This window comes from Fomitopsis serialis, assembly GCF_022376445.1.
Source record: "Fomitopsis serialis strain Sig1Antser10 chromosome Unknown B0H18scaffold_44, whole genome shotgun sequence".
In the NCBI taxonomy this organism is placed as follows: domain Eukaryota; kingdom Fungi; phylum Basidiomycota; class Agaricomycetes; order Polyporales; family Fomitopsidaceae; genus Fomitopsis; species Fomitopsis serialis.
Genome location: NW_025955004.1, coordinates 173,486 through 200,325, shown reverse-complemented (window position 1 = coordinate 200,325; position 26,840 = coordinate 173,486). Strand labels below are relative to the sequence as shown.

Here is a 26,840-nt window from a genome sequence, read left to right as displayed (position 1 = left end):
CCAGGGGGAACACTAGCTGACTATTAATCTCGACCTCGACTTAGGAACCTCCGACCAATGGCGATGCAGGTTGCCATTACATTCACGTCAGCCGCTCAGACTGACTTTGACTGCATCCAGTCAATTCGCAGAGCGCGGTCCGCGGCGGTATGCAGGTCAGGGGACGTGTCAATGGAACGTCCGGTACTATTGTCTAAGTATGGTATGCTACTCCCTATCTCTCGACGTTGCTGTGCAAAGACTGAAGCTTGAGCTTGCTTGGAGGTTGATTCGATGTCTGCCTACAGAAATGTACAATAAGTACGGTGCTAGCACGGTTTGTCGTGTCTTGCTATGGCTTTACATGTCATGAGAAACCCCTGACTTATATCGCACTTTCAGGTGAACCATTCGTCCCGAACATACTGAGCACCGGATGTCCTCCGTTGCCCACGCGAATATCCTCATTTGATGCTGAGCCGTTGTGGCGTCTGCTTCGCGGACCGATCCTCGTCACAGCGGCCATTATGCAGGAATTACCATCGCGCAACTTGCCGAAACGCCAGAGTTCTGCCAATGCAGTGTATATAAGCATGTGTTGCACACCAATACTCTGCTCCAGCCTTCCTCTACGCTATGGCGGGCGTGTCTCATCTTGCCGCGAATCTGGCCCTGGTATGTCTGGAGAACTTCCTGTATGGGATATTCTTTGTACTCTGCCTTACGTCGACCATCCTTCTACTGGGAAGGCGTCGACGCCTGCCTTCACGCGATGTTCAATCTGCCATCAACCCCTCTTTGTCGGCACCATCTTTCTCTTCTTGAGCATCACGGCGGTAAGAACGTCTGGAACCTGATCAATCCTACTTTGTTCAATGAGCCCATATAACTACAGCATTGGCTCTTGACCAACATACGCTTGTTTCAAGCGTTGATATTCTTTCAAGGGGGAGCGAAGCCTGTCCTATTTCTAGGCGATCTCTCTCAAGCAACGAACATCGCACAGACGGCCACATTGATTCTCTCTGGCTCCATCTTTGACGCAATGATGGTGAGCTACCGTATGGTCTCGATCCGTCAATATAAGCCGACGAACTAACAACCTTAGATCTATCGTGTCTGGGTGGTCTGGGCCCACACCAAATATGTTGTCATATTCCCGACGCTATGCTGGATAGCATATGCGGGTGAGTGAGGCAACGAGTATGATTGTCAGACCTTTCTCAACTCAACGCACAGTCTGCGGTATCATCATGATATACCGCTTCTCGCTCTATAAGCTGGGGACCGACGTCTTTGACACGCCGACGGGCCAATGGGTCACGGCTCTCTGTATACTAACAATATGGTTCGTTCGTTGTAAGCCTCGCACGTTATTGAATTTGCTCACAACGATGAGTGCAGCACCAGTGTCTACAGCACGTGTAAGTCACTATGGTGAAGATGAGGTATCGAGGTCTGAATTGATTCAGTCATGATCACGTTGCGCATATGGCAGACAAGCCACCGTCTCGAGATATTCGGGGACGATCCAATAATGGTTCGCAATTGATACTCGGATGCTGTGTATCTACTGACCTATCGCTCCACAGCGCGCTATTGCAGTCTTCTCCGAGAGCGCAGCACTCTATGCGTAAGTCAAACAGCACTGCTTCACATTGGACGCTTCATTCGGACGTTCCTTACAGGACCTGGACCATCTTTTTCTTCGCAACGTACGAAGCCGGGTCAAACCTGCAGAATATCGCCAATGCAACATGTCCCGCTATGGCCGGCATCGCTGCGACGCTCATCAACGTGCGTGTAGGACTCGGGTGGGCCTTCGGGTCCGCACCACACTCCCCTGCGCGCACCGACACCACCTTGTCTTTCGTCGTACCGTCCCGGCGGGAGTTCTGCAGTCGGGAGCTGTCCACACGCCCTGTGGAGGTGCACATATCGCAAGCCAGCGACAGATCGGATGAAAACGGGTCGGACAAGGGAGCCATGAAACGCTACGTTCCTCTTCAAACTCGGACCTGAGTGGGTGACATCGTCGAGTATGTGTATCGCTTCATTGGTCAGCCCGACCTACTGCTGATGTACTCAAGTAGCCACATGGTCTTCATAACGAATGTGCTGCTACGAAATAGGTCGGATGTTTCCAGACGACCGTTCGGACTGCATCCGTTCTTTGTCTTAGCCTGGTATCATGGCCCAATGTGCCGAATCGGGGCTCGGTTTGTATATATACCGTTTGCCACATGTAGTACGAACACACCTACCGTTCCCACACTTACTGACTAATAAGTGATGTCGGACCGACCGATCAGTCGGCACTAGTATGTGCCCTTATCACTCAATCTCCTTACCCTTGAAGATTTCCGTGAAGAATATTGACTTCGCAATGGTGCTCGCTGTCTAGGGCACGTGAGTTCTTCCCAATTGGGATGCCCGCTCACCTCCGTCCCCGTGAGTCGGGCTAGATCTCCCGATCCTTCTCCGATGTTCTCGGAGTCCGTTTCTGGTCACTGTCCCGTGCTCGCCGGCGCTTGCGGGCCCGTTCTGGCCACCACCCCGTGCTCGCCGGCGCTTGCGAGTACATCACGCCCCGTCCCGTGCTCGCCGGCGCTTGCGAGCACATCACGCCCCGTCCCGTGCTCGCCGGCGCTTGCGAGCACATCACGCCCTGTCCCGTGCTCGCCGGCGCTTGCGAGCACATCACGCCCTGTCCCGTGCTCGCCGGCGCTTGCGAGCACATCACGCCCCGTCCCGTGCTCGCCGGCGCTTCCTGCCGCCACTGCCTCGTCCCGACCTCGCCGGCGCTTCCCGCCGCCACTGCCTCGTCCCGACCTCGTCGGCGCTTCCCGCCACCACTGCCCCGCTGCCCGCTGCCCGCCGGCGCTCCCTTGTCCCCAGCGCCCCAGCGTCCCCGCCTGTGTCTGCCGTACTCGGCCATGCTGCCCTGTCCTGCCTTGCCCCGCCCGCCGCCGATGCCTTGCTCTGGCACGGCTGTGCTCTTTCGGGTACTCAATCACTGCCTCTCCTGATTGGGTAAGAAGCTGCCATCAATACTCCGACTCGCAGTCCGCCTAGGCTGGAGCCCTGAGCACGCTACCCGATTTGGCAATGTCTAACTCACACCTCGTCCTTGTTTCCTAATCCGGTTACACCTCCTGCCACGTCCGTCCGTGTCCTCGCTATCCTATCATGCCGAAGGTCCGCAGCTACCTCTCGAGCTCCGTCACGTTAGCCTCTGGCAATCCTCTCATCAGGCCCATGAAGCCGCGAAAGCTCAAGCACACTGATGCGCGAAAACGTCGTGCACAGGAGGAGCGAGAGCGTCGGGCTATGGTGGCCGGTAAGGTTGTTTCTCATCTAGGCTGAGTTGCTGACGTCGCACGATAGGGTTGTCGTTTGAGGAGCGAGAACACCTCGATGCGATGACTTCCGGTGGGTTCGCAGAAGCCGAGAGTGCAACACAGGACGACGACGAGCTATATCCCCTCCCTCCGGGCGAAGAAGCTATGTTTCTCAGCCATGCGGGGGCGGAGACGGAGGTTTGCCGGGACTTGTTCATAGAAAAGCGGTACGTTGATCGTTCCTTTGCGTATATTCTCTCACAGTTCCTCTAGGAAGCGCGTCGACTATCGCACAAGGCGCGACCGACTTCAACGTGCTCGCGCCCAGTGGCAGGCACAGATGCCGGCCCTCGTTGATGCGTATCTGGCATGGAAGGCTTCCTCGGCAGAGGATGATGCTCCTGCAGCTGGTCCTGCAGAGAATAGGTAACAGGTCGACGTCCTATTGTGTGGCCGCCCACTAACCATGCACACTAGGTCCTGTCCGGGCGGCGAAGAGCCTGGCAGTGCCAGGCGTCAGTCTCCTAGTCAAGACCACAACTGGCACGAAGAGACGACGGTAGGCGCAGGGGGTGATGCTGAAGGATCGGGTTCGTACGCGGAGTGGGATGTTGTTACAGTAGAGTTCTTCGGTGAGCTTCCTTTACTTCTCGCGCGCACTCTTCCTGACTGTGCCTGTATGCCAGACCTCTCAAGACAGACCTTCAAGCTGGCTTCGACAATGGTCCACGCCAACGTCGCCCTCGTCTCTCGCGGATTCCTCGGGTCTGCTCCTCAGAAGCCGACGGTCGCCATCTCCTTGAAAACCCTCGAAGCTTACCGACAACTTCACCGAGCGTGCCCGCGCCTGAGTGTACAAGCGCAAGTCAAAGCACTTTGTTACTTACACGAAGTATATACTGATTGTTATCTATACGCGGCTACGATTGACGACGCGTCACAGGTTCCTTTCAATAAACATCTAGTCAAGCAATTCAGTGACGCCTACGACGTGTACCTCGACATCCAGTATGGAGTCAATCGGTTGGTCAAGTCAGCCATGCACCGCGATACTCCCGACTGGCGCATGCTCAATGCCTGCGCACCGTGCCTCTACAAGATCGAAGACGAGCCGACACTCAAGTATGCGCTCTTAGCCACAATGGACGGCAACCAGTCCCTAAAGCTCGTCGACAACATGTTTCGGCACGGTACTACCCGCGAGGATGGGCGAAGTGCACGAACCGATATCTGGCTTTCGCCGGCAGAGGTCGATCGGTTCAAGGATGAGGCAGGCAAAATTGTACGTCGCCGTGCGTCGCCTCGTATCATCACCGCTCTAAATTTCCTCCATGTAGGCAAAGCTGGCTTCCTCTGACCCTACTTCGGACGAGCAAGGCAGTGGGGGAGCAGCCCCAATGCTTGTCGATGACTCGGCTGGCCAGGACAGTCGTGGGGAAAACGGAGCGGCCGGTGGTGCGACGGCACATGCAGATCAAACCGCCGATGATCCCGGACGACTTGATGATCACAGCGACGACATCGCGTGGCTGGATCTGCCCGAGTCCGAAGATGGTAAGCTCGAGGCCTCCGTCGACGTGTGCGTGGAGCGCTGGCGCAACGCGGGTCCCGAAGCGCGGAAGAAGATGTTCGCCCTGTTCGCGATGACAGGCATCTTCGTGTGCTTATGCCGCCATGGACAACTGCTCATCCTCTGTGACATGATCAGGAGTGGAGAACTGTAAGTGCTAACCTTTGTATCATTTCGCTGATCACTAATCCTTGCAGCGCGAAATACCCCCTCGCCATCGTCAACAAGCTGATGGAGGTCTACGGCCCCGACGTCTTGGTCGGCTACGACATCGCATGCGCCTTCGCCAAGACGCTCGCCAAGAGCTGCCTCGCGCCAGATGCACGTCGGCTCCGTATGGCAGGTGTCGTACCGGCATTCCACGGGCACGGCCACAATCGCGGCTGCCAAGTCAATTGGCATCCCCTCTACATGGATGGCGTCGGTAAGGAGGACTTCGAGGGTTGCGAGCGCTGCTTCTCTGAATCGAACAGCCTCGCCCCTGGGACGCGCCTATCGTCGGTCTTCCACCGGGAACAGGCAATCGAGGAACATTTCCAGTTCTGGGGCGAGCAGAAGCATTATGATTCGGGTGCGTTTTCTCGTCCGAGCAACATTCAGACACTGACGCATATCTTAGGAAACTTCATCTACAATAATTATCGACAGGCTCTCGACATCATTCAAGAAGACGGTTGCGTACTTGCGGCCCTGTCAGCGGAGCTGAACACGAGCGACAATGACTACGAGGAGTACCTGAGACAAGAGAGAGAGTACCTACGCGGTCGCAAAGCTGAACCACCCGAAGTTTCCCGCAAGCTGATGTATCTGGAAGCCTTACGAAGACTCGAGGATGCGGGGTACGTCACTCTGACTCCGATGGCGGATTCATCTGATGCAAAGGTTTTAGGGCAAAGAAAGCGACTGCAGATCAGCAGTTTCGCGAGCTCGACTTCAACATCTGTCATAACGGCTACACAACGAAGGAGATCACACGGGTCCGGACGAATCGAACGAACACCACAAAACGGTACTTCGAGACTGACGACGACTGCCAGGCGTACGAGAAGGAACTCGACATCAGTGTGCGATGGACGCCGAACAGCACGGAGTATCAGGAAGCATGCAAACTCCTGACAATGCGCCAGTATCAGCGCGCGGTGGATGAGCTCGAACGACTTGTCGTCCAGCGGCTTTTCGAGCTCACAAAGCTCGGGATGAGTGGCATCGGTATGACCATCCTCTTGCTTCAACTGGGACTCGCCTCACGGATAAGTGCTAGGTTACAAGCTCCGCGAAAAGATCGGGAAGGCCCTTAAAGCACGCGCGCAAGCGATCCAGAAAGCTCTCGGTCGATACAATGAGCAGGCTGCGCGTCTGACACCCCCGCGCGCAGCCCTTTCGTGGCAAGAAGTGGTAGGGATGGTTTCCCTAGCTGACTTCGACCTTCTTCGTGAAGGCCGCGAGGACATCCGTCAGAAGCCGTGGGCAAAACACTCGCAGCGACGTGCCATGAACCTGTACTTCAACATCAAGCGAGCACGCGAGGAGATTACGCGCCTGAACGTCGAGATTCGACGTCTGCTCACTCATATGTATGATGAACACGTTGATTACCACGTCGCGGTGCAAGAGCTCGCTTCGACCAATCCAGGCCTCGTGATGGAGTTGAAACGACGATGGCGTTATCGTAACGAAATCAACACCAGGATCGCCTTCAAGCTGTTCAAGACGTCTCAACTGCGCGGCTTCACAGGAAGTCTTCACACTGGTCAACGTATTGGACGCCCCGTGACGCGAAACGATGGTATTCCGATACCTCCGTGGGCGAAGTGCTTAGTAGATACTACAGTGGCTCGTGAGGTAGATGCAGATGCAGCCGAGGAGGATGATGAGATCGAACCGTTGTTGCCTGGAATCGAGTTCGACCACGATGCGAACGCGTACGTAGGATTCCTCGACGACCTGGGTAGACAAGATGTGGACATTCGTACAGAGTAGTATATCATTTGATGCATTTTTGTTGTATAGCAATGCATTGCAGAATTCTCATGACGCGAAATGCGACCGAATGCTGAATGTAACATTGGTGCATGTACGAGTCTGACCAGTCGAGATCGACCACGGCGCATTGACATATCCCATATATTCAAACGAACACGGAGCCGTGTCCTCGAGTGTACGCTACTAACAATATCTTTGATTTCTCGCAGCAGCGTCGACGCACTGACCCGTAGCAATTCCGTGAGTGTTCAAATGTTCACTGTCGGCGTCTCAAGCTTGCAGCTGAAGCGTGACGCGTGAAGTTGCAGGTTGAGCGGCAAATCTACTCGCGGCGACTCTCTGCCAACTACCACGTTCATTTACCTACCCCGTCACTGCTCTCTCGCGATGATGCCCGATCGTCGCGAAGAAGAATTGCGAAGGCGAGAGGAGGAAGAAAAGCGGGCACGCGAGGAGGAGGCTGCGGCAACTGTCGCGTCCCTTCGCTTCAATCCAACCGGCCTGCAAGGCCTCAGCGATGCCCTAAATCGATCCCTCAGTCCCACTTCGATACACGCATCACGACTTGCCGCCGCCGACATAGCCTTCTTCGTCGCCAATGCTCACCACGAACGCTCTGCACTGCCTGCCGGCGACTTCCACCCTATGTTCCACGAAGCTCGCGAACTCACGGGCACTGGTCTCGTTGGCCGGCAGGTTCGAGCGAAATTTCGAGACAACATCATGAACTTAGCATTCGACGCAGTATGTAGACGACTTTTACAGCATTCAAATGTCATTCTAACAGTGCGGGCAGCTGACGGCGTTGGACCGCGTTGACAGCGGGTGCACGGTGGCCGTACATGTGTCGGGCTCTCAGTCTCCAGGGACTCGTACGCCGGGAACCGTTCCACTCCCTCAAGATCTTCCTTTCCACGTCTATGCGTTTCCGCCTATCTTAGCTGAGATTCCGACGGCAAAAGCGGGGCTGGCGAGGATGGTGCAGATGTTCGCAGAGGAGATTGGTGTCTACGCCGTGCAGCGCTTCGAGAACATGGCCAAGGAAAGGCTCAAGTGGAACTTCAACAAGATGAATGATGAGCCCGCTGCATCTCGACCCCCGACTCAACATTTTCACCGTGCCCGGGCACCCTTGATCCCCAACTCTCAGGGTACCACCCACTTCGTGTTCCACGGCCGACCGCGAGGAGAGTTGGACGCGATGCTTGCCGACGTGCGTGAAGCACCTTCTTCTCAACAGCAGCAAGCCGAGTTGGAGGAGGAGATCGAGGTTTTGCGTCGACAGGCCGAGGACTACGAGGTGATGATTGATGGTCTGGATGTCGACCTTGCCAACGAAAAGGACAAGGTCACTGCGCTGACGGCTCAGCTCGCTGAACGGGTTCGCGAGCAGGACACCTTGGTCAAGGCCCAGAGCGAGGCACTTGGCCGGGTCCAGGCGGAGAAGGCCACGGTACTTGAGGCACACGAGAAGGTGCTCAAAGTCGTCATGAAGCAGAAGGAGACGATCCGCCAGTTGAAGTTACAGTTGACGACGAACGCAGGTAGGTGGTGCTATAACAATCTGTTCTGATTTTTTATGACAATCTTTTGCAGCCGTTCAGACATCGCCCGGCCTCTCGCAGTCTGAACCACCTCCGCCGCCGCCCACGCCTGCTCGGCCGAGCACACCGTCTGGTGTTCGCTCCGTCTTGTATGGTGCGGCGTCGGCTCATACGTTGCGGTCCAAGTATGCTCGCGGATTCGGCATCAAGGTTCAGCAGGTCGTCGAGAAGCATCAGCTCGACTACCTCACTCACAACGTCTGCGAGGCTGTCGCAAGCTCGTATGCTGCGATCATCTGGATACCCGAGCTTCAAGGGCGCCTCGCGGTGTCCGAGGCCATTGCCATGGATCTCAAGGAGGCTATGGAGGCGGATCTGTGCATTTACGATTAAGTGCAGTTCGTGTTGCCTTGAAAGTGCTTCCCGGTGTGTTTCATTTAATCTCCCGTCGTTGCTATCTACTTGCTCGTTGCTTGTTTTGTTTCTCGTCGTCGCATGTTCTGCTCTTGTCATCATCTGTCGAGTTATAGTCGTCGCTTCTCGTGTTCTTGTCACCGCATGTCGTGTTATAGTCGTTGCTCGTCGTATGCTCATCGTCTTCATTACTTGTTGCTCTCATGATCCCTGCCAGTGCTGTGGTACGAATATCGTCTGAGTCCGACCCGGCTTAGCTCATCGTCTCGTCCAATGATTTCGCCGTGTGTCGGACAAAAAAAATTGGACTCTCTTTTGAATGATATCCGTCTGGCGTCATCTTGCTAAATGTGGGAGCGAGAAGTCCGGTGTTGCTTGCCGCAGTGGGAACCCTGTCATGCATCATGGGAAGTGTTGTCAGGGAATCTATGAAAAATTACCATCTTGAGCGCTCGTTATGACCCGTTTTAATCCGCCTGTCTTGACATGCTGAGTCCCCGTGCTCCAAATTGCCCTTCTCGCTGAACTTCTCGTATCTTCTCGTATTCTGCACTGAACGTTTTCCGCACTGCCTTCGTCTCGTGGCCACATGGCAAGTGTCACGTATGGCCCGGCACTTGCCGTGACCGCGAGGCCTCAGCAGCCCGTCAAGCGTGCTCCTGCTCCTCCCGTCTCCCCCGAGGTCAGGAAAGCCATGACTCTTGCTCGTCAAGAGAAAGAGGCGAGGATCCGCGAGCGGATCGCGCAATGGCACGAGCAAACTGCTGCGTTCGCCCGGCAGATGGCTCAAGACTTCGGGAAGACGGAGGGGTACTTCCTCCACCTGCTTTTCTCTGGCTCCGTGAACACGAAGAACACTCGCAAGCCGAACGCTTACAACGCGTGGTCTAGTTCAGTAGCCAAGGCTGCGAACGAAGGTGAGTTGCTAGTATATCACGATGCAGAGCCGTCTTATCCCGGTGTCGCACTAGGAGCAGCTGCAGGCAAGTCGCAATCTCTGCTCGACGTTCAGAGGGACCATAAGGAAGCATACAAAAATCTTACGCCCGAAGCGAAGGCGGAGCTCGTCACGCTTTTAGAGGAGACCCGGGCGTCGCGGCAGTATGGTGTTCGTCTCTCAGCTCGGGCCAAGCACAACGACATCATTCGCACGTCGGCGAAGTTGGATGCGATGGTAGGTACTCGAACTATGGTCATCAGTTGCTGCTCACGCTTCTACACTAGCTGTTCGGTCTCAAGCTGCGTACGGGCGTCGAAGGATTCACTTGTATCTTCAAGGGCGACGTCGACATTACCTTCGCCCCGCGCTGGTATTTCACGAACTCGGACATCAACACCTACCTTGGTCAGGCAGTGCGTAGAGGGTGGGACATCCAGGCAATCGGGGCACTGGCCGAGGCGTTTGCAGTTGCTGGGTGCGACTTTATGAGTGCGTTCATTTAATACTCGACGAAGGCAGACACTTACTGTTCTTTGATAGGGTTCCTTCGGACTTCTAAGGATCGCGCAGACTATATGAAGTCAGAGATCCGTGACCTCGTGCAAAGTCAACTCGGTATGTTACACTCTGCTCGATGGGTGTCCCGATACTTACAGATGCACTCGCAGTCGAGCTGACTGGCAATGAGAAGATCAAGATGAACTATCTTAACTTCGAACGCGACTTCATTGTTAAGCAAGGAATCGACGTCTTAGGCTGGACCCACGACAAGTTCATCAACCCGTCCGACATGAGCACAAGCCTCCCCCCTCTTCGTAAACTCGTTGACGCGCTCAAGAATGGGTCTTGCAAGTTTGTTCGCCTGTCGCCGGCCGATCATCGCGTGCGAGAGAAGGAGTATTATTGAAAGGTTGAGGCCGGGGATGTCGCACCTCGTAAAGAGTGTCAGGACAAGGGCATCGCACGGGGAAAGCGCAGCCGTTCCGACGCGCGTGATGATGAGGATGATAGCCAGGAGACCGAGCAACCCGACGAGAACGTAGCGGAGGCCCCGGGCCCACCGCAGAAGCGTCGTCGGACGTCGAAGGCTGTGTCGAAGTCGAAGGCTGCGTCGAAGCCAAAGGCCGCGGCGAAGAACCATCCCAAGAGTGCACCGTTCGTCGAGAACGACAAGTAGGGCATTCGTACCTGCTTCCATTCGAGTATGTTGTCACTGCACACTGTCTTGCTCTCGTCGTCGTATGCTACTACCCTCGCTGTATGCTTTCGTCCTTGCTCTGTCTAATGCTTTTGTACGCGTTGTCCCATGCTGTTGTCATGTTGTCAGCTATCTCATGTTTCTTCTTGACTTACCCCATGTGTGATGGCTACTATACACGTTGCTGGCCAAGCACAATATACTGGACTTGGACATGACTCGATGAGCGCGAAGATAGCCATGATGAGAAGCACGAACCAGTGGTGCCTGCGATTACCAAAAGCAGTAACCCAGTTGTGGCAACACGTGCTGTGCCTGAGTAGTCGTGGCAACACACGCTGTGCCTGAGTAGTCACTGCTCTCACGTACACGCACCGCGGAGGCCGGTAGCCTCGTGGCCTCACTTCCCTAATGTGGACAATGACTCAGCCTCGCAAGCCTGAGTGATTGCCCTCTTGGCAGTGTGCGAATGCCGGTGTATGAGGGACGTCATACCAGACATCGCACAGACCACGTGTAGGTACCGGCGGAGGGTGGCAGCGCCAGGCGGGACAGCCGGGGACGAGGGAGCGCCGGCGGGCAGCGGGCAGCGGGGCAGTGGTGGCGGGAAGCGCCGGCGAGGTCGGGACGAGGCAGTGGCGGCGGGAAGCGCCGGCGAGCACGGGACGGGGCGTGATGTGCTCGCAAGCGCCGGCGAGCACGGGACAGGGCGTGATGTGCTCGCAAGCGCCGGCGAGCACGGGACGGGGCGTGATGTGCTCGCAAGCGCCGGCGAGCACGGGACGGGGCGTGATGTACTCGCAAGCGCCGGCGAGCACGGGGTGGTGGCCAGAACGGGCCCGCAAGCGCCGGCGAGCACGGGACAGTGACCAGAAACGGACTCCGAGAACATCGGAGAAGGATCGGGAGATCTAGCCCGACTCACGGGGACGGAGGTGAGCGGGCATCCCAATTGGGAAGAACTCACGTGCCCTAGACAGCGAGCACCATTGCGAAGTCAATATTCTTCACGGAAATCTTCAAGGGTAAGGAGATTGAGTGATAAGGGCACATACTAGTGCCGACTGATCGGTCGGTCCGACATCACTTATTAGTCAGTAAGTGTGGGAACGGTAGGTGACGAACAACTCTTCCAGCCTGAGTGAAGGTCTCGTGTGCATCGACGACTGTGAGTCTCCGTTGCAGACCATCATGATAATAGCCGGCAAGCGTGGCACTGTCGGGAACCTCCAGGAGCATGCGCTTCCATAATGACCGACATCGCGTGCCGTTTGGATCCTTCGTGTCCCGGCCTTAGCTGTCAGTGCCGCTGATCAGACCAAGATCAGACTTCTCGTGTACATTGTCCACTCGCCCCACTGCACCCCCTCCCCCAGTGTTCCTCGCATCATCGATCGCCAAGTGCATTACTGATTGTCTGTGACCTAAGCACTCCTAAGCAGCAGTGGCGACATACTTAATCGATACGGATGTCAGCGTATAAAGAAGCGAGCGCAAGCCCTAGTCCGGACGTTCGCGCGCCACAGGCCAACCTCCCGTTGTCGCGAGCTATACGCTTGAAAAATGCCCCTTCCCGAGTCTCCACTCATCATCTATGTAGGATCCATCATATCCAAAGACAATCTGACTGAGTACCTGGCCGGTATGTACAGCATGCTCTACTGACAAACACACAAACTAATGTCTGATTATCCAAGATCGACGACGTCTGGGTATCAAGTACAGAAGCTTCATCACATAAGTACTTACGATTGGACGTTCGATAATGGTTTTCGACGATGAGTATTAGAGCTGGTAGTGCCACCAGCTCTAATGCTCGTCGACGCTACCGCTGCATCGACTTCGGCCTCGGAGTTCAGCCTTCGCTGCTTCTGTAGTCGGGTATTTTTCGCGGGAAACTATGGGCTCAGCGGTGCGATCTTCGGGTGCGGGATGCTTTGACGAACGCCGAGTTGTGCGGGTTGTGCGATCTTGAGCGTGGCCTCTTTGTTCTAATTGCAGTGGCGATGGGCGGGATCGTCTGGTCAAGCTACATGTTAGCGACTAGCAATTACGATCCGAGAATACATGAACGTACCGAGGACCGACGTGGAGGATAGCCATACTTTCGGTAGTCAATAAATCCGTGTGCCACTCACTTTGATTGTGCTGGTCTTGTCTCGGTTGAGGAGACAGTGGCGAACTCTGAACTATCGTCCAATCTTCATCTGAACGAGGTATGCCTGCGTCTACCGCGACCTCAGGGATAGCATCCACCCCGAATCCAGACACCTGTTGAGGAGACAAGACCAGTGATCGAACGTTGCTTGGGCCCCTAGAACAATGCATGAATGATTGTCAGCTATGATTGTGCGTACACTACACACTGAGGCCTTCCGCTTACGCTGTCGGCGAGGCCACCTTGGCAATATCCTTTGTCGCTGAACTCGAGCTGCTGGCGCCTTGGGACACCGCAGGGGCTGGCGAGCTTTGTCGTTCTCTTTTAGGGCCACATTGGGAGCCCAAGTTCGAAAACACGTCTTGCCTACACATCGTAGTGGTCAACATACGCGTCTCTGGAACGCACCGGCCACCGACGTACCATCTACCTTGAGCCACACGGTTCGCGTAGCCATACCGCCGGGATTGTACAGTAGGATCGAGACTGGGACAAGGGCGCGTCAGAACATTGCGTGGTTCGACGAAGGGCGTTCAACGTACGTGTAGAAGGTCGCCGTTGAGAAGGCCCCGGACAAAGTTGCATGTGGCCGGTGGCTGGACGCTGGAGATAAAGAGGAGTGGTTGATAGTCGGCAAGTTGAGTGGCAACTCGGCGAGTATGGTGAACATGTTGGTGATGTCGTCTTGCACCAGGCGAGGAGTCTTCGAAAGGAGTAAAGAGGTGTGTGGATGATGGGAAGAGAGCAGGAGCGTTTTGGGGGCTAAGAGGCAGCGCAGCCACTTATAAAGGTGTCGAATCGGGACCAAACAAAGCAACCCGTCAGTTCCGGCTGAGTGGCGACAAACAAAGGTCTGCCACGAACGGCCCGTGAACAATGGTTTGCCCAAACGAACCTGGATACTGGATGTTCTCTTACAGTTTGCGCAGACCCGGCTGAGGGATTGAATACCTTTGACCCCCGCAAACGCGGCCGCGCGCAACATCTACTACCTGGCTTGACATGAACATCTCGCAAATGAACCACAGGCGGCGAGCGTACTCACCGCCTCGTCGCCGTCATCTTCCTTCTTATGCCACCCCATAGACGCCAGGCTTTCGGGCGCACAGATGATGCCGAGATGAACTCCAGTCACGAGCGAGTGCATTGTGCCAAAGATCAAAGGCTACGAAAGTCAGTCTCATTTCGCCACGTAGTGTACAACTTTGCCTTGCACTTGCACTTATTCGAATTCACAAGTCATCATACCCAGGCATCCCCGACTTCCTCTTCTCAACACCACGGCTCGGTGCCCCAAGCCTCACGAGCACCTCCGCCCACGCACAGCACATCCCCGCGACGCCTTCATACAGGCTGTACGGCTCATCGGGCACATACATCTCGCCCTTCCGTTCCAGCGCGCCGTACTCCGTGGCCAGGTGCGCGAGGTGCACCGCACGCACGAGCCAATAAGTGTCCCCCCGAGTTGAGCGCGCCAGAGACGGCGAGGAGGGCGTACACGCTGGTCCGATCGCGGAGGGACGACGAGATCGTCAATGAGCATGACTGCGCGGTTCGATTGAGGAACATGGACAGCAGCATGAGCACGCCGGGGGCGCCATGGCACCACCTGAAACCGACCCTTGGTAAGTCTTCCAGAGGCTAGGGAGCTGAAGACTCACTGCAACAGCTCGTGACGATCATCCTCGCCGATGCTCACGCGCTTCGCCTCTGTGCTTATCGCTGTTCCGCCAACGACGTGACACAAGTGCCTTCCAGCGTTTGAAGCTCAGTTCCAGAGCGGCTCCTGAATAGCAAGCAGCCATTCGACCATTCCGACGATGTCTGACCGGTGCGGATGAATGATGCTTGACGGCGCTAGCACGAGCATATGGAGGATCCCAGCTGTGTTGAGTCGGGTCAGTATCAGTCATCTTTACTTGATCACCGTTACTTACCGACACCGTGCGCGCCTCCAAGGTACCGAGGGCTGTGCCATCTCCACATGAAGGGAGGGATGTACATCTGACAGACCATCTATTAGACAGCGTTCTCGATTTCGTATCTTGCAGCACATACCTGCAGAGCCGATGTATAAACCAGCTTGGGTAGCCGAGTGCCTGTGGACACGCCTCATGTTGAAGACCAGTGCATCTTGGACGTCCCCCTGCAGAGCCCGCAGGTCGGAAGGTGGCTTGTTGGAGTACGCAATATATCAAGGAGTGAACATCTCTAGCTGGCTACCAACATCAGTTGATGGCTGTTTGAGCTCAGAAATATATTCACTTGTAAAAGTAGGAACGAGCCATTGCAACGTACCCAGTTGGGATGAAAGTGAGTTCAAGTTCACGCTCACCTTTGCCCCGAGTTTCCGCCTGGATTGCTCCTCAAGCCCTACAGCCTCCAGGCGTGTTATTGAATCCGTATCGCGAGGTACCAATCGTTTGGTCTTGAATTGCATACAGTGATAGAAGTCGTATTCAGCTTCGGTGTACAAGATTGGTGAAGGTCCATGATTTATCTGCGTATTCGGTGCATCCTCATTTGGCGATACGGGAGCTCTCACAGGGTGGAGGTGGTACAAGGATGAACTGCAATGTTTATGAGAGCAAAATCGAAATATGGTACGGTCTGTACTCATGTACGCCGCCAGAGCGAGTTTAGCAACCGTCACTTGGACTGTGAAATTCAAGGACACGTGTTTTGGTGGGGAGACATCCCAATTGCCATATTCGGTGACAACGCCAGTTGACCTCGACAGCTCACCTCTGCTCATAGCCATCGTGAGCCCGGAGTACTCCTGCATGGCACGTATTACATACTGAGCTCGATGTGTTTCGGCTTACAAGCCTAGGCGAATACTTATTGTCAGGTACTTTGGGCCAGTGGCCGCACGCCGTGTACTCAAGATCGGAAAGGTGACGTGGCATTACTGGCATAGTGTACGGAGCGTCTATTGCGGACTGCATCTACTTATGTATACTCTCTGAGTATCTACTTCAATTTGCTTCTGGTGATAATGTCCACGAGTCTGAATGGCAACCGTTGCGACTCCTGAGCCCTTGAGGCCTGGAAGCCCGAGTCGCTCGGAGATGTCGAACAAAGTTCTCTCAAGCTTGTCTGCAACTGGTGCTTCATTACTACTGTGGCTGACCCAGCTTTGCAAAACGGACCAGATATGCAAAATGACGATTCTGCCCTCACACAGGGCCAAACCTCTTCGGAAAAAAAGGGTTTGAATTGCTTTGTATGCTATCATTATTGTATCAGATGCTCAGAGGGCGGGACGCGATACGCGTGGAAAGAAAAATGCAATGCTCTATTTTCGGCGGGAGGGTGAGTCTCGTTTGCACGGCTGCCGACAGCATGTTCCTGCCTTCGTAAACACACAAAAATATTCATGCATGCAATCAATAAGTATAAGAATGGTACTATGAGAAAAAACCCCGCGGACCCTCCGATTTGAAGTGTGCGGGACAGCTTTGCAAACGCGTTTGCAAAGCTGGGTCAGCCACAGTAAGTACGAACGCCTTCGCAACATTGATTGGTAAGTGGTACTTAACTTGAAGTATACGGTCAGGTACTGTATCTTACTCAGGTTCGTCCCTGGCTAGCCATGCGGGGCCCACAAATCCAGATGGACGGCCTGTTCGCAGACAGGATGTCGACATACGGTGTGCCGCGGTCAGTGCGGCGATTACTCAGCCTATCCGGTCACCGGCCACCCTCCGTCGCGACGTGAGCTTCTGGGCGAATGGGTCGGTGTACGCCCGGAGATACAATTAAGCTTATGGCCGGGACACATAAATAAGAAGTGCCGATGCTGCTAAGTACACATCGACCATCACCAAAGAATCCACGCCATGTCTACATCAGCCATACCCAAACTCTTCCAGCCTACGGTAGTCGGCAAACACGCTTTGTCGCATCGCATTGTACTTGCGCCGCTAACACGCTTCCGCGCGAACAAGGAACACGTACCGAGCGAGCTTGCCGCAGAGTATTACGCTCAACGTGCGACTGTGCCGGGGACACTCCTCATCACAGAAGGCACATTCATTTCTGCCTCTGCGGGTGGACTCGACAATGTACCTGGCATCTGGAACGACGAGCAAGTCGATGCATGGAAACCGGTAGGTGCAGCTGGTGTACGTCAACGGAGTGTGTGCTCACTCGCATGAACGTCAGATTACAAGCGCCGTACACGAGAAGGGTTCCCGGATTTTCTGCCAGCTTTGGGCGTTAGGTCGTGGCGCGACCCCTGAAGTCCTGGATGCAGAAGGCCTGCCCTACGTCAGTGCATCCAATATCAAATTGTCCAACAGCAATAGAACGCCACGAGCGTTGACCATCGAAGGTAAATAAATGACTAGCTGTTTCTTTCTGTCTGTCTGACTCAGTCTTCTATGTAGAAATCAAGGAATACGTCGGGGCGTATACGACCGCTGCAGTCAACGCGGTCCGCGCTGGCTTCGACGGTATCGAGCTTCATGGTGCCAATGGCTACCTCATCGACCAGTTTCTGCAAGACACCAGTAACAAGCGGACAGATGAGTACGGGGGCTCCATCGAGAACCGTTCACGCTTTCCGCTGGAAGTTATTGAGAGCGTCGCGAAGGCCATTGGGGCCGACAAGACCGCCATCCGCCTGAGCCCTTGGGGCTTCATTCAAGGTGAGCTCCAGCCATGCATTACTTCGAATAGACTTACCAACGAATTTTCCGCCAGATATGCGTATGGACGATCCGATACCAACCTTTGCGTATTTTGTCTCTGAGCTTGCTCAGAAGTACTCCGACCTCGCCTACATCCACGTTGTCGAGCCACGCGTAAACGGAGTGACAACGCGCGAAGTCCAGCCTGGAGAGGTGCGTTCAATTGAGAAGGTGTGGCTGCATTGCCTCTGACCTACACATGACGTACAGACAAATGACTTCCTCCGGTCAATCTGGAGACCCCGCCCGTTCATCAGCGCAGGTGGTCATACAAGAGACAGCGCCTTTGATTTCGCAGAGCGCAATGACGACCTTGTCGCCTTCGGTAGATTATACATCTCGAACGTGAGCCTTTCATATGCGTCACACGAGTGAGGAACGCTGACAGAACGCTCGGCGTGCAGCCCGACTTACCAATTCGCATCGCAAGAAATCTGCCGCTCGTCAAGGGTAATCGCGAGACGTACTATGGTTTGGGCCCTGTTGGCTATATTGACTACCCGTTCGCGGAGGATGCCTTTGCCAAGCTGTGATCGGATGTATGCACCCGGTGTCCAATAGATGTGTGATAATCAGCCTGAGTCATTGAACCTCGGCCTGAGATGCGCATATGCCCAATCATACCCGGAATCATATCATGGGAGACGGATCCATAACAGATGCTTTTCAGGATTCATGGTCTTAGAACGAAGGCTGGGGGATGCAGTCGCTCTTCCGTCGTCAAGGTGCCGGATTGCTTGGTGCGTTCAATGTCTTCTCGTGTGTTCAGTGTATCAATACTAAGCGTCCCGCCATAACAGTACTCAAAGCAACGAAGATGCGCAGGCTGCTATCCAAAGGTGTTCCGTACTTGTGTATAGTGACTAGATGTAAAATTAACCTTTCCTGCAGGTGCGCAGTCGCGGCCGCACAGGCTGACCAGACTGCGTTCAGAAAGGCTGGGATGCAGTATGAATGCACGGGTGCTGTACTACTTGTAGTGCTCCCCGGCATTGCTGACAAACTTCCATCTCTTTATGGCTCGCGAACCCGAGCCTTACCACTGTTCAGATTAGAGCCCCATATGGCATTTTGAACTGTGCTATTCTCACCGGTTACTCTCGCTCGGCTGTCATCCGTTGGCACATGTCTGAAGCCTAATATTTCTGACCGACCGGCTACTTTACAGTGATCGACACGCCCGGTTTCGAATTCATTTCATGCGACTTTCGGCTCCGTGTCGCGGTTATGGTGCTTGCGCAGGCCTACGCATACGGAATGCGATCTCAGGACGGTGAGATCTGTCACGTAATACATGGGATTGCTTATGGACCTATGTAGTATTTTAGAATGTCCTAGATTTACGGAGGGGCTCCAATTAGACCTCAAGTATCCGTATTTTCCACGATTTCTCCGCGGATGCTGCACCCTGTGAACGGACCATGAGGTTTGCCTCGTTCTGTCCAAACGCGTCGCTCCCACTGGTCGGGGTTCTCTCCGGAGGCTGTAACTCTGAAAGGCAGAGGGCGGCCGCAAATTGGTTGCTGCGCTTCGATCTGAGCGGTTTGGAGGCGATCGTCGTGAGTAGAGTGATCATATCCTTGCAGTACACTCTGATTGAAGATCTGATAGTCTTGCTTCATCGGCCGCACAGGAGTACGACGTGCGAGACGCATCCCAAACTTCATTCTGAACGCGTCATCCTAGTGTGCGGATTCTCACATGCATCAGCCGCCCATTCAGATTTCGGTCTGTCGGAGTATCGACCTAGTTGCGACGTCTGCGCTGCTGAGGTGTTCCGGAAACGATGGCGGTGTGCTCATTTGCGCCCCGGTGCTTCTCGTGTGACCGAGTACGGACGTCCTATATGAGGGTGCTCTCGTCTGCGCAGCATCCACTATGTGCGAATTGCTCTGGCACCTGCCCCCTCCTGACGGCCCGCCATGGCAGCAGGCATACCAATGTTGTCCGTCATCCTGGTGACGATCTGCATCGAAAGTCTCTTGTATGGCATTTTCTTCGTGCTCTCTGTCATCTCGCTGTACATCTTGGCACGTCGGCAAGAGGACATGGTTAACGCCGCACTCAATGTCAGAGGCAAACGACGCGCGGCTTACATGACGCCGATGTCAGTAGCCGCGGTATTCCTCTTCATCACTAACACAGCCGTAGGTAGCTCTCCTCTCATATGTCGGGGGGCCTACTTTGAATGATACATGGTTTTCTCAGCACTGGATTGTGGCCGTCTATCGCCTCTTCGCGGGATTCATGCTTCACGAAGATGGAACGCAAGCGATAGCCTACTACACCAACCCATCTCAGCCGACTGAGGTGACACAGAATACATTGCTCATGTTTTCACTGATCATCGGTGATGCAATGATTGTAAGCATGCGACATTTTCCTCCATGACCAAACCTAATCCAACCTCGAACGACAGATCTATCGGCTTTGGCTAGTTTGGGCATACTACATCCCCGTCACCGTCTTTCCGATCTCCACACTTATTGGGTTAGTAGGTACGCTCGTCAGTGTTGATTCCCGTGCCAACTGCATTAATGTTCCGTGATAGTCTGCGCCGTCGGGTCAATTTATCGGGCTGCTATGTCGAAACCCGGTGAGAATATTTTCGCGACGGCCACTGGTCGCTGGATCACAGCGAACTGTGTCTTCACATTATGGTACGTTCGTGCCTTATGTGTCAAACCCACTTTCATGCAACCAGTTTTTGTTCACTGGCAGTACGAACGTGTACAGCACAGGTGAAGTTCCTTGCCATTTCCTCCAGCTAAGTTCTCGCGAATTGAAGTCACCTTTCTTCAGCTACAATTGCTTGGCGTATCTGGGACGCCAATAGGCGAGTGAGAAAGTTTGGTGGCTCTAGTCTCATGGTGCGTAGAACATCGGCCATGTGCATGACCTTTTTGACACTCAAACCATGTCGCAGGGCGTCGTTGGAATACTGATCGAGAGTGCCGCTCTCTATACGTGCGTACTTCATGCACGCCTCTCATTCAGGACATATTAATCAACCGGCCGTAGCGTCTGGACGATTCTTTTCTTCATAACCTATCGTGTCCAGTCTAATCTGCAGTACTTCGCCAGCGAGACGTACTGCGTGATAGCCGGCATTACGTTCATGCTCATTCACGTTAGAGTGGGCTTGGGATGGGAACAGCGTGCGCAGAGTAGCCACGACGGGTCCGTGGACTTGGTCGCCACGCGAGATAGCAGACAGAACTCTTACGGACCACCAAGCCGGGTCGCTGTGAACATCACACGTATAGTTCAACGCGACAACGAGTACGAGTCCGGTGCTTCAATCAAGTTCGCACCAAACAGTGATGTCGACCTGCCACTGGCAGGCCATTCATAGTTATTCCGCGGTGTAATGATTATATACCCTGTCGTGATATAATAGTGGTTGCTACTGCAAGTCTGCGACCTCATGCCGCGCTATACACGACCGCTCTCCACTCAATTGGACAAGGATGTGGTTGGGATCTGTATAAGTACAGGAACACCGCATAACTGTGGCAGCCACAAATACAGGACGACTCGGGATCCTCAATACATACTCACGCAGGCCGTTCCGGAAATGTCACAGCAGATTGATTATGAGCTACTGACGGAGCAGTTGGAGCTAGATAGCTGAGACAGTCTATTCGTGCATGTATCGAGGAGGAGAGAGACAAAGTTTTAGAGTCCGTTAAGTACACGACTTGTAAACGCACTACTCGAGACAACATGCCGAGGGTGCACTAAAATGCGCTAGATAATAAGCAATTGATGCGGGGACAAACACTGTACTGCGGACAACAAACTGGCGAGAGCGAGCACCGTGGTCTGCGGTGCGAACGCGGACACACAACCGAGACGAGCAAAAGAGCGGACGGTACGATATCAACGTACACAAAACGAGCGGGGACGATAAGCCACGATGTCAGGCAAGTGTCCATGTCCAACGTGGTATCATGGCCGGTGGTATATCGAACAGCGAAAAGCGTCGTGAGAGCACAGGCGGAGGCATGAGTGGACGTGAGCGTGTATACAGACCATCAGTAGGAGAACACCATCAGCCACGGGTTCAGCACAACCTAAAGGAACGCAATAAGCATCGCACGCAAGCTGACAGGGCAACAGCGACTCACTGGGTACAGCAGGTGGCATCCGATCTGGATCGACAACGGGAAGATGACGGCCCATGCTGACCCGTCGATGCGCCACTGCACGGGCACTAATGATGTCGACAGGATGATCAGGGCCGCCGTGAGCAGAATGCAAATCAGCCACGGCACCCAGAACCTCTTGAGGATCTTCGGGATCTCCTCGAAGAAGTTCGACCGCTCGACCTCCTTCTTCGTCGCACCCCACGAGATGTTGTATGAGAACAAGTGGGCGAGAATCGCCTGGCTGACGGGGATCGACAGACCACCGAAGAAGAAGAAGCTGTCCGACACGTCAGTCCTCAGCCGCGACACAACCATCCGCGCTGGACTCACAAGTATGGAATCCACATAACGTTGATGAGGAAGGACTTGATCAGCGGTTCTTCGCCGAGACGGTACTGGAGCAAGGTGTAGCCGACGTTGCCGGAGCCGATGAACACGACGGTCGTCGCCAGCCAAATCTCGAACGAGTGCATGTAGTAGCCGTCGACGGGAAGCTCGAAGCCGAGGAGGATGTAGTTGATGACACCGATCGTGATCGAGCACGCGATACCGTAGTACGAGAACATGTACGACATCATCGAGAACTTGTAGTGCAGCGGCGCGGACGACCAGAGGAACGAGTGGATCTCTCTCGCGATCGGGCCCTTGCGCCACCACTGAGCGATCGGGTTGAACAGCAGTTCGTTACAGCCGTACGCGTACTTTTGCCATCGGTTCAGCTCGTCGTCGCACGTCAAAGACACACCTTCCTTGAAACCACCGAGGGAGTACGTCGCCCATCGAATGATGAAACCGCGCTTCTGGAGCCGCATCGCCATGTCGAAGTCCTCCGACACGTTGCTCTCGGACCAGATCTTCTCCTGGCCGTCCGCGCGGTCGATGAACGCGGCGTCCTGGACGGCCCTCCAGCGAAGGAACGCGTTGTGCCCGACGAACGGCGCGACCTCGCCGTTCGCGCACGCGTACGAGATACACTTGTTGATACGCCGGGTGAAGTACGCGATGCCGTTCTCGAAGTAGTGGTGTGCGACCTGCATAACGTCCGACTCGTGCTGGATGACGCCGACATCGGGGCACTCCGCCATCTCGCGCGCCGCGTCCCGGAAGCAGTCCTCCGGCACGATGGTGTCCGAGTCGACGATCAGGATGATCTCGCCAACACGGCACGCACGTCCGTTGGCAGCCCAAGGGCGGAACTTGCGACCGCTCGACTCGTAGACCTCGTCGATGGCCAATTGCAGCGCGCGCTCCTCGAGCTCCCAGTCTTCTGAGTTGACCTTCTCGTCGTCCTCGCCGCCGAAGCCGACGACGCTGGCGTTGCCGCCGTCCCGGTGCTGGTACTGCATGCCGTAGCGCTGCTCTGCGTCATGACCGAGTGAGTCGCTCTTCCGGGGGCCGCGCTCCTTCTCCTCCGCGAGCAGCTTCTCGAGGTGCGTCTCGGCAATCAGCGAGAGCCTCAGACCGTAGTTCATGTTCGAGGCCTTCTTGAACCGCCCCGCACGCTGGAATCCGTCCGGCGCATCATCGTGCTTCGGCCGCGCGACCCAGCCAATGCCGTGGTTGGCGTAGAACGCTATGCGCGTGTCACGCTCCTCGACCGAGAGCAACTGTCACGCCGGCATCAGCGACCCGCACAGCAAGCGTACGTCGGAACTTACCCTGAGACCATCGTCGTTAACGAAGATTGTGGACGTACCACCTTGCCGGGCATACGTCTGCATCGCCTTCTTGATTGACTCGATAGATGGCGCCCTGACATCTCCGGTCAACAATCGCATAGCCCATAAGCCCGAATGGGAACTCACAAGACAGTTTCCAAAGATTCCTTGTACACCGGCATCTGAATCGTGATGTGCGGCAGATCGTTATCCACGATCTTGTTCGGCCGGGGCTTGACGGCGGAATAGTACTTGGAGTTTTCGTGGTACTGCGCGATGGGACCGATGGCCATGGACACGTTCTGGATGATCTGGAGGGCGAAAAAGAGCGACACACAGTACAGGAATGGCATCGTCGCCACGAGTGCAAACCGAACGAAGTTGTTGTCGAGCCGCCACTCGGCGAGCAGCGTCTTGAAACCGTTGCCGATGAAGTCTGTACACGCGCCATTAGCCTCGCAAACGAATCCACAGAGCACCCACTCACAGACAGAGAGACCCGCTGCAAGCCCATTGTAAATAGGCGCATACAATAGCGCAGGCCGCTTCTGGGGGAGCGCGTTGTCCAGCTCGCTCATGTCGGGGCCCTCGATGATGATCGTCTTCTTCTTGCCGTACCATGTCCGTATGGTCTTCGTCTTGACGACAGTCTCCTCGACGCCAGCCCCTTTCTCGATGTCGTCCTTGCCCATGAGCAGACTCATGCGGCCCATGCCGCGGGGGGTGCCAGGGACGCCCGGTGTGCCCGGTGCTGGTGGCAGTTGACTGCTTGATCGACCTGAACGGTAGAGTGAGTTACCAGATCCAGAGCCTATATCAAAGAAACAATATCAGCACCGGTACCGTACCAGCCCAGCCACGAAGATACGCAAGAAGGGCCCACGAAGTAGAACGGGCCCTCCAAAGTACAGTAGCACTTCATGAAAAGAAAGAAAGCAACTACTACCTACCAAATGTCCTGAAGAGAAATGCACGAGACACCATCCTACGAGAACTAACTAGCTCTCACGCGGTAAGGGGTTTTTCACTCACCACTGATGCTCGCAGGGTGACTGCTTGAGCTCGCGCCGTGGCTGCCCACTGCGTTTGGTCTTGATCGCCAGAGCAGCTTGATGAGGCGTTCCTCGAAGTCGTGGCATGTCGGGATGATGTCGTCGATCGAGTCTGACCAGACGACAAGCACACGCTCGTCACGCTGAGGACAAAACACTGGTGAGCCTCCGTCCCAGATTTGCGGTCCAAGCAATCAGAAGCGAATTAGGCAGACAGTCACGAAGGAGATGAGTATCGAAGATTCGAGTCCGCATCAATCGAAACGGGGCGACGGGTTTTAGTGGATATTGATCCGTACGAAGTCGAACAAAGAGAAACCGCACAGAGTCCCACACTGGCCGACGCAGGTCGTGCGTAAATGCATTTTTTCCCCTGGAGTACCGGAACGGGGAAACCCGCTAGCAGGCTGGGCTCCCGGGGCTGACCCATCGTCAGTTGCCGGAGTCCGCTATGGCCCTCCAGAAAAAAAAAAAGAAACGGGGCGACGAACGCACAGTAAAATGACAGCGGAAACGGCTGGTCCATCCCAGACCTGAACAGGGAACTTGTCGCTATAAACAAGCTCTCCACACCGCACTGGCATGCAGCCCGGTCTGATCAAATGCCGCGTTCGGCAGTTCATCCGGGCCATCATTTCGACAGAGGACTTGGCTCCTTCATCTCATCCTCCTGGAAGCTCCCACAAAAGCGCCCTATCTGAACACTCGACGACAGAAGGTGCACATACACGCGTATGCACCGGAGAATGCGGTAGACAGTTAGAGTCCCTCCACCGGGCAGCATAGCACAGCTTAACCAAGCTTGCACGTATGACAGAAGTCAGCAGGGCGGCTCCGACCGTTTTTGGGTGTACACCCTGGCCCCCATGATCGACGATCGTGGCAGCGATCATACCCGCGTCGCGGTCACCACCAAAACGCCGCACGACAACGAGCGACGCGTCGTGGTAATTGCTGTCCTCGGGCAAGCCCACCTGCGCATTATGGACGGTGTGCTTTCTCCCATAAGCTCCACTCGCCCGTCATCACATCTAAGCCTATATCGTCGGCCCCGCGCCTGCGTCCATCTGTGCACCTGAGAACTATCGACACAGTCCGCATGCAGAACTGCCTGTGACAAGGCAAGTATAGCGGATGCGGCCGTTGCCATGTACCCATCGAACTTTATTTGACGGGGAGCGTCGTTTTTCCATCCTGCACTGATGCAACACGAACCAAAGGCGCATATATGCATGCAAGATGCACGAGGAGAAAGGAGAGGAACAGGAGAAAGAAGGAAACGGAGAGCTAGACTTGTAGACACTCACAACGAAGGCCGCGTTCTGCTCCTTGTCCGCGGTGGGGAGGTCCATCATCGTCTCAATGATTTGGATACGCGTATTTGCGTCGACATAGATTGACCTGTCATCGGGGCCACTGTAGAGCAAAGATATGGTTAGCGCGACTGCTCACCACCACGAGGGCGCTCATGCTGCGGCGGGCTGGCGCGTAGGCATCGGCACGATAAGTCTTGCAAGCATGCACCCACCGCACACCGACCTCGCCACCGCACACCGGCCTCGCCACGCAAGCACGGAAGACGCGAAAAGGCTGCTCACACTTCTGCCAAAGCTGCATGCACGGATGCGCTGCGGACCTTGATGGCGACGGCCGGGTTCAGCGCAGAGACCGCTGCCTCGAACGGCTCGAGAGCGAGGTTCTCATAAGGGAAGACACGGAATTCTGGGCCATTGTCGACACGGAGCGCGACACCGGCGGAGAGGTTGTCCTCGTTGGGGCGGAACCACGCGTCGCCCTGAGTTTGCTTGAAGATGTGGTGGAGGAAGGCATCGTAGCGGTCGTAATCCATCGCGGCTGGCTCTTGCGGGCTGCGAAGCGATGGTACAGGCTAACGACGAGGTCGGATAAAGAGGGCGGGTCGCCGGGCGCGAGGGCGGGGAGAGGGGAGACGACGGCGGAGGAGAGGAGCAAGCGAATGAAAGGAAAGAAAGGCAGGAGTTCGCACGTCCGGCGAACGGTCAGTGGGGCTCTCCCGCATGTCACCCTTCCCTTATTTCCCAAGGCGCCAATCTCGGACCCTCCAGGCGCTCCCATTGGCCTTCCCTATTTTTGGGCCGGAGACGCCGGCCGCCGGCCGCCACGCCGCCCTTATCGTCCG

At 55.2% G+C, this 26,840-nt stretch overlaps 9 protein-coding genes across 9 annotated transcripts; 5 read left to right on the top strand and 4 right to left on the bottom strand.

Moving 5' to 3' along the window:
- The first annotated feature begins 379 nt into the window (after positions 1-379).
- On the top strand, positions 380-2,106 carry B0H18DRAFT_451217 (uncharacterized protein). Its single transcript, XM_048038149.1, has 9 exons — positions 380-815; positions 875-1,030; positions 1,088-1,166; positions 1,219-1,327; positions 1,384-1,403; positions 1,452-1,519; positions 1,572-1,612; positions 1,668-2,018; positions 2,073-2,106. Exons 1-8 carry the CDS (start codon positions 507-509, stop codon positions 1,999-2,001), a joined length of 1,116 nt encoding a protein of 371 aa, XP_047892206.1. The 5' UTR covers positions 380-506; the 3' UTR covers positions 2,002-2,018; positions 2,073-2,106.
- Positions 2,107-4,041: 1,935 nt separating this feature from the next.
- Positions 4,042-6,870, top strand: B0H18DRAFT_878327 (uncharacterized protein; the record flags this gene model as incomplete). Its single annotated transcript, XM_048040616.1, has 7 exons — positions 4,042-4,212; positions 4,264-4,606; positions 4,794-5,040; positions 5,088-5,461; positions 5,510-5,676; positions 5,787-6,090; positions 6,146-6,870. 7 exons carry the CDS (start codon positions 4,042-4,044, stop codon positions 6,868-6,870), a joined length of 2,331 nt encoding a protein of 776 aa, XP_047892205.1.
- A 2,550-nt stretch (positions 6,871-9,420) lies between these two features.
- Positions 9,421-10,948, top strand: B0H18DRAFT_1120218 (uncharacterized protein; the record flags this gene model as incomplete). The annotated part of the gene is made up of 6 exons (XM_048034072.1): positions 9,421-9,748; positions 9,803-10,005; positions 10,056-10,260; positions 10,312-10,386; positions 10,440-10,627; positions 10,682-10,948. 6 exons carry the CDS (start codon positions 9,421-9,423, stop codon positions 10,946-10,948), a joined length of 1,266 nt encoding a protein of 421 aa, XP_047892204.1.
- Positions 10,949-13,348: 2,400 nt separating this feature from the next.
- Positions 13,349-13,797, bottom strand: B0H18DRAFT_1120217 (uncharacterized protein; the record flags this gene model as incomplete). The annotated part of the gene is made up of 3 exons (XM_048034071.1): positions 13,349-13,493; positions 13,551-13,613; positions 13,670-13,797. The coding sequence occupies 3 exons, from the start codon at positions 13,795-13,797 to the stop codon at positions 13,349-13,351; spliced, it is 336 nt and encodes a 111-aa protein (XP_047892203.1).
- A 625-nt stretch (positions 13,798-14,422) lies between these two features.
- On the bottom strand, positions 14,423-14,578 carry B0H18DRAFT_860028 (uncharacterized protein; the record flags this gene model as incomplete). Its single annotated transcript, XM_048039699.1, has 1 exon — positions 14,423-14,578. A coding segment is annotated over one exon (156 nt), but the record flags the coding sequence as incomplete, so codon positions are not given.
- Positions 14,579-14,701: 123 nt separating this feature from the next.
- On the bottom strand, positions 14,702-15,131 carry B0H18DRAFT_1013836 (uncharacterized protein; the record flags this gene model as incomplete). The annotated part of the gene is made up of 3 exons (XM_048029128.1): positions 14,702-14,736; positions 14,789-15,011; positions 15,065-15,131. The coding sequence occupies 2 exons, from the start codon at positions 15,129-15,131 to the stop codon at positions 14,896-14,898; spliced, it is 183 nt and encodes a 60-aa protein (XP_047892201.1). The 3' UTR covers positions 14,702-14,736; positions 14,789-14,895.
- Positions 15,132-17,365: 2,234 nt separating this feature from the next.
- On the top strand, positions 17,366-18,383 carry B0H18DRAFT_1013830 (uncharacterized protein). The gene is made up of 6 exons (XM_048029127.1): positions 17,366-17,388; positions 17,438-17,463; positions 17,519-17,779; positions 17,835-17,974; positions 18,032-18,166; positions 18,226-18,383. The coding sequence occupies exons 4-6, from the start codon at positions 17,837-17,839 to the stop codon at positions 18,352-18,354; spliced, it is 402 nt and encodes a 133-aa protein (XP_047892200.1). The 5' UTR covers positions 17,366-17,388; positions 17,438-17,463; positions 17,519-17,779; positions 17,835-17,836; the 3' UTR covers positions 18,355-18,383.
- A 1,364-nt stretch (positions 18,384-19,747) lies between these two features.
- Positions 19,748-21,237, top strand: B0H18DRAFT_1013828 (uncharacterized protein). Its single transcript, XM_048029126.1, has 8 exons — positions 19,748-19,968; positions 20,030-20,185; positions 20,241-20,319; positions 20,373-20,481; positions 20,543-20,562; positions 20,624-20,691; positions 20,748-20,788; positions 20,843-21,237. The coding sequence occupies exons 1-8, from the start codon at positions 19,762-19,764 to the stop codon at positions 21,174-21,176; spliced, it is 1,014 nt and encodes a 337-aa protein (XP_047892199.1). The 5' UTR covers positions 19,748-19,761; the 3' UTR covers positions 21,177-21,237.
- A 621-nt stretch (positions 21,238-21,858) lies between these two features.
- B0H18DRAFT_878292 (glycosyl transferase family group 2-domain-containing protein) lies at positions 21,859-26,531 on the bottom strand (the record flags this gene model as incomplete). The annotated part of the gene is made up of 9 exons (XM_048040614.1): positions 21,859-21,897; positions 21,952-22,249; positions 22,303-23,579; positions 23,631-23,724; positions 23,778-24,066; positions 24,118-24,441; positions 24,663-24,825; positions 25,990-26,098; positions 26,281-26,531. 9 exons carry the CDS (start codon positions 26,529-26,531, stop codon positions 21,859-21,861), a joined length of 2,844 nt encoding a protein of 947 aa, XP_047892198.1.
- Positions 26,532-26,840: the final 309 nt, after the last annotated feature.

Bases quoted from the DNA above. Each gene is read 5' to 3' on its own strand.
- B0H18DRAFT_451217 (XM_048038149.1), top strand. From the start codon at position 507: ATGCAGGAATTACCATCGCGCAACTTGCCGAAACGCCAGAGTTCTGCC. The intron at 816-874 runs GTAAGAACGTCT...ATATAACTACAG, and splicing joins TCTTCTTGAGCATCACGGCG to CATTGGCTCTTGACCAACAT. The intron at 1,613-1,667 runs GTAAGTCAAACA...CGTTCCTTACAG, and splicing joins GAGAGCGCAGCACTCTATGC to GACCTGGACCATCTTTTTCT.
- B0H18DRAFT_1013830 (XM_048029127.1), top strand. From the start codon at position 17,837: ATGCGTATGGACGATCCGATACCAACCTTTGCGTATTTTGTCTCTGAG. The intron at 17,975-18,031 runs GTGCGTTCAATT...CATGACGTACAG, and splicing joins GCGAAGTCCAGCCTGGAGAG to ACAAATGACTTCCTCCGGTC. The intron at 18,167-18,225 runs GTGAGCCTTTCA...CTCGGCGTGCAG, and splicing joins GTAGATTATACATCTCGAAC to CCCGACTTACCAATTCGCAT.
- B0H18DRAFT_1013828 (XM_048029126.1), top strand. From the start codon at position 19,762: ATGTTGTCCGTCATCCTGGTGACGATCTGCATCGAAAGTCTCTTGTAT. The intron at 20,186-20,240 runs GTAAGCATGCGA...CTCGAACGACAG, and splicing joins TCATCGGTGATGCAATGATT to ATCTATCGGCTTTGGCTAGT. The intron at 20,563-20,623 runs GTGAAGTTCCTT...ACCTTTCTTCAG, and splicing joins TACGAACGTGTACAGCACAG to CTACAATTGCTTGGCGTATC.